Source organism: Nestor notabilis, unplaced genomic scaffold (assembly GCF_000696875.1).
Source record: "Nestor notabilis isolate BGI_N333 unplaced genomic scaffold, ASM69687v1 scaffold29210, whole genome shotgun sequence".
NCBI classification, from domain to species: domain Eukaryota; kingdom Metazoa; phylum Chordata; class Aves; order Psittaciformes; family Psittacidae; genus Nestor; species Nestor notabilis.
Window position 1 is genome coordinate 1 of NW_009910166.1, and position 5,269 is coordinate 5,269.

Genomic DNA, 5,269 nt, shown 5'->3' on the forward strand with positions numbered 1-5,269 from the left:
GCAGAGCCAGCCAGCCCCTGCCTCCTCCTCACAGCCCCACTCACAGCCTCCGCTCCACAGCCAGGCCCAGCCTGCCCCGCACAGCCTGCAGGCCCAGCCCCTCCTGCCTCATCCCGTCCCTTCCCAGCCGTTTTCCCTCCCCACTCAGTCATCTCAGTCTCAGGTTCCCCTTCAGACACAAGCACCGTCTCATTCTCACTCCACTCTCCAGGTAACGCAGCCTGTCCTGCCAACTGCAACCTCGCTGCAGCAGGCTCAGCCTCCGCGGGAGCAGCCCTTGCCGCCTGCACCCATGGCCATGCCTCATATCAAACCTCCCCCTACTACTCCAATCCCTCAGCTCCCCACTGCTCCATCCCACAAGCACCCTCCTCATCTCTCTGGCCCTTCTCCATTCTCAATGAACTCCAACTTGCCTCCCCCGCCTGCTTTAAAGCCTCTGAGCTCCCTCTCAACTCATCATCCTCCATCTGCACACCCTCCCCCTTTGCAGCTGATGCCTCAGAGCCAGCCACTGCAGTCTTCACAAGCCCAGCCTCCTGTGCTGACGCAGAGTCAGAGCCTTCCTCCCCCTGCTAACCACCCCCCATCTGGACTCCATCCGGTATCCTCCCAGCCCCCCTTTTCTCAGCATCCATTTGTCCCAGGAGGCCCACCTTCCATCACCCCTCCTTCTTGCCCCTCCACTTCCACGCCACCCACTGTGCCTGGCATCCCACTTCAGACTTCCATCTCCACATCGGCAGCGTCTAGTGGAAACGTGCCCGTGGTGACAGCCTGCACACTACCACCTATTCAAATCAAAGAAGAAGTCCCAGATGAAACTGAGGAGCCAGAAAGCCCTCCCCCTCCACCCAGAAGTCCATCACCAGAACCTACTGTGGTGGATACACCAAGTCATGCTAGTCAGTCGGCCAGGTACGGAGGTTGTCATCAGTGCTTCCTTAATGTGCTCTGGTTTTGTCTGGAAGCAGGATGTGGGACCCGAGTGTATTCTACCTGCACGTCTTGTCGGCCTCTCTTCCTGGCATGATCTTGCTCTGTGTTTCCTGGAGAGGTGCAGTTTCAGACAGCTTGTACTTGTGAGAGGGGTTTTATACTGTATTGTCTGTGGAGTATTATGGTACGATGAGTTTTCTTTCAGGGGAGCTGATAGCACTGTTGTAGAAGTGTCTTGCCTTGTATCACTTGTATAAGTGATACCGTGGTTTTGGTTTCATTGACATGAAACTCTTGCATCTTTCCCAAGGCTAAGCTCTTTCTCTTCTGTTTCTTTCAGGTTCTACAAGCACCTGGACCGTGGCTACAATTCATGCTCAAGAGCAGACTTATATTTCATGCCACTGGCAGGGTCAAAACTGGCCAAGAAGAGAGAAGAGGCCATTGAAAAAGCCAAAAGGGAAGCGGAGCAGAAAGCCAGAGAAGAGAGAGAAAGAGAGAAAGAAAAAGAGAAGGAAAGAGAGAGGGAGCGGGAGCGGGAAAGAGAAGCGGAAAGAGCTGCGGTAGGTTGATTTGTAGCTAAGAGCTGTTTAAGGGAGTTGGTGGGATCTGTCCTGGATGGTGACTACAGAATGCACATCCCAGAAGCACTCTAATGTGTGTGCAAGCAGGTGTTTGTGAATATGGGAGCCTTGTGTATTAGGTGAAAGCCAACCTGCTAGGAGCACCTCCTGTCCTGCCCGTGACTTTCTTCTCTTTAAAGGAACTGGAGAGCTTCTGCTCCTGCTCTGTTTCTGATGTGCAGGAAGCCAGTGCTGCTGGGGATAACCAGGCCAAGTGTTTACATCTGCTTGCAGTAGAAAAGCACCCTGTGCAGGCACAGTGAATGCCTTTGTGTACCTCGTCCTGCTGTGCAGGCACGGGAATGCTGCCTGCTGGAAAACGCAGATCTGAAGGCTCTTTAAGTTGGAAGTAAACTTCATTAACTCTTCTTATGGGGAGACCCAAACCCGAGCCTTGGCATAAAGAGCAAATAAAACAAATCCATCATTCTGTGGCCTGTTGGAAAGGAATGATTACTTCTGGGCCCACACAATTGGTAGGTTGGTAATACATTCTTGATGCTGGAAAAGAAGGTGCTGAAGTCTATTCTGCATTTCAGAGATCTGAATCGTAGCTGTGTGCTTCTGTAAGATTATAAAAGTCAGGATATAGCATCTGTCCGTTAAGGAATGTGTCATTATAAGGACTTCATTTAGGGAATAGGGATCCTTGGGCAATTGCAAGGGTAAAATGTACTTACTGCCCTTCACAGAAGTGCTCTGCTGCCCTTGTACAGGAGGGGAGAGCAGGACGCAAGGTCCTGATGTGAAAGGAGTGGACTTTGTTGTGTTGCACATTGTGCAGATGAGCTTCCTTGGGTTTAGTCTGGTTTAGGACACAAGTGTGCGTGGAGAGGAGAGGAAGAACACACTGCTTCCCCCTACAAGGTAGTTATCTCCTGGCCTACCGGCTAGACAGAACCCACTTCTCCCCCAAATGACACTGGAGCACACAGCTGCAGGAGTCACAGGGCCCAACAGGCTGAACTCGCCTCCTCTTAGCAACTTGAAGCACAAGAAGGGCAGTTTGTGCCTGCTCCAGTTTTAAGCCACGTGTGTTGCAGTAAAGTTCTTTTTCCCCTTTCTGTGCAGCAGAAGGTATCCAGCTCCTCCCATGAAGGCCGACTCGGGGAGTCTCAGCTCAGCGGGCCAGCACACATGAGACCTTCATTTGAACCTCCACCGACGACCATTGCTGCTGTACCACCTTACATTGGTCCGGATACACCCGCTTTACGAACACTAAGTGAATATGCCCGTCCTCACGTCATGTCGCCAACAAACCGCAACCATCCCTTCTTTGTCCCCCTAAACCCCACTGATCCACTTCTGGCCTACCACATGCCTGGCCTCTACAACGTGGATCCCACCATTCGGGAACGAGAGCTGCGAGAGCGGGAAATCCGGGAGCGAGAAATCCGGGAAAGGGAGTTGAGAGAGAGGATGAAACCTGGCTTTGAGGTGAAGCCCCCAGAGCTAGATGCACTGCACCCAGCTACTAACCCCATGGAGCATTTTGCCAGGCACGGTGCTCTGACTATTCCGCCAACAGCAGGACCTCACCCATTTGCTTCCTTCCATCCGGGTTTGAACCCCCTTGAAAGAGAGAGACTTGCACTGGCAGGCCCGCAGTTACGGCCTGAAATGAGCTACCCCGACAGACTGGCAGCAGAGAGGATACACGCGGAGCGGATGGCATCGCTGACAAACGACCCCCTGGCACGGCTCCAGATGTTCAACGTCACACCTCACCATCACCAACACTCACACATACACTCGCATTTACACCTACATCAGCAGGATCCCTTACATCAAGGTGAGCCTAGGGAATTGGGCTGGGCAGGTAACTGGGAAACCTCTCTCCTGAGCTGTTAGCAGTGGTCTGTCTGGAACAGGCAGACTGTGACTCTGGAATTCAAGCAGCAAACCCCTGTTTTAACGTATACAACGTGACTTCCGTACTATGTAAGGTTGTGATAACTGAAATACAGATTATTTTGGAGGGGGAACTAATGACAGTGATGAAGTAAATGAGGATAACACTACAGTGATTGTCATTGAGACTGCACACTGTCCCTGTTGGAGGTTTGCTGTTTCGTTGTGGGGTTTTTGAAGTACTGGAGTCCTGGAGCACCACCTTACAGTGGTACCTGATGTACAGATGGGGACTCCACTGGGTGAAGGGAATTGGCTAGGAGAGATGTCACGGAATTAGTAGCGTTACTAATGCTAATGGCTGAAGCTGGTGTTTCCATAGAGGAGCTGAAGAAATAATTAGGAGAGACTTCTTCATCTCTTGAGCGATTTGACATGCCAACCATCTGGCTTTGGTTGGGCTGAAATTCTCTGTCACAATTCTCCTAAGAACCATCTGAATTTATGGGTTGGCATCTCTTTAGTTACAGTGTATTCTTCTGTGTGGAATTCTTTTTCCCCAAATACTTAATAATCTCAAAAAGGAGCTGATGCCTTGCTCATTTCTAAAGCAAACTACAGGGTTATGCCTCTGGAAGATGAGGCACCAAGCAGGATCTTTCTGGTTTTCTGGTGACAGAATGCAGAGGACACAGTGAGCAAGGCACCAGCTGCAGTAGCTGCCAAGGAAGAGGAGGAAAAAGGTCCAAGTACTTAAAGTGCAGCTTCTGGTGCAGCTGGTTACAAATGTAGTGTTTGTGCAAGCAAATATAGCACACTTTGCCTTGGAGCAGTATGCATTAAATGTAGCTGGAATGTCTCCTTTTTGGAGTTTGGAAGGAATTTGAGTGCTGTTGCAGAAGCCAAATTGTATAGCAAGGAAACCATCAGGGTCTTGTGAGGTTGGTGAGGGTTTTGGGGGTTATGGGTAGGAGATGATGGTGCTGAGTATCAGCGTTCTGAAAGCTGTCAGCTGTGGACATGGGCTGAGGCTGACTGCACACATTGCAAACTGGTTCAGTGTGAGGCAGGTTTGCATTTCCCATTGATAGCAGGAGAAATGTGTCATAGATTGTGTCTGTACAAGGATACTGATGTCAGGTAAGTCACCACCTCTGTGCAGGTAAGTCTTAAGTAGTTGTTCTGGACAAAAATATGGCTAGTGCATTCTCACTCCCAGTCTAGCAAGAGACTGGTACAGGCAAAGCCAAGTCAATTCATTGTCAAGTCTGTCTGATGTGAATTTGCAAAGTAACCTGGTTTTAATCTTAGATGCCAGATTAAAACAGAGTTTGGTGCTCTTGAATGTCTCCAGATGGTTCTTGCTCCAGAGTAGCTCCATAGGGTAAGGCCCTACGGTGCATAACTCGTATGTCTCCGTGGAGCGGGGGTGAATAGAGTGTAAAATGACCACACATTTCTGCTCTGGACCAGACAGCAGCTGAGGGAGAACTGTGTTCCCTCAAGCGTTTCTGTACTGAATGTCACTAGTGAGCCTTCATTTTTGAGTGTGTAAAGGAGAAATGGAGAGGTTTAGTAGAAGTTTCTAAATGTTGACCATCTTGGTTACTGTTTGATGGAGTTCTTGTAGAAATTGAAAGCCCTGAGTTGTTGCTTTACCAGTTAAGACTGTTCAGTAAGCAAATGTCACTTGAACATAGGAAAGCGGGTTTCACATTGGGTGGATCTAAACTTCTGGTAATTACAGGCCACTTAGGCCAAGTCTAACAGGGCTTTTGATCTCCCAGCAGCAAGCAGTGCTTCCCAAAGCAGTTGATTTCATTGCTTTCTTTCCTTCTTTTAAAGGTTCAGCA

The 5,269-nt window shown here is 49.8% G+C and overlaps 1 protein-coding gene across 1 annotated transcript in view; it reads left to right on the plus strand.

The window, feature by feature from the left end:
- Positions 1–211: 211 nt before the first annotated feature.
- RERE (arginine-glutamic acid dipeptide (RE) repeats) overlaps positions 212–5,269 on the plus strand; it is a gene marked incomplete at its 5' end in the record, with an annotated part of 7,277 nt that continues 2,219 nt past the window's right edge. The window contains 3 exons of the mRNA XM_010024700.1: positions 212–918; positions 1,280–1,502; positions 2,640–3,384. Coding sequence (XP_010023002.1) covers positions 212–918; positions 1,280–1,502; positions 2,640–3,384 — 1,675 coding nt within the window. The remainder of the gene's footprint in view (positions 919–1,279; positions 1,503–2,639; positions 3,385–5,269) is intronic.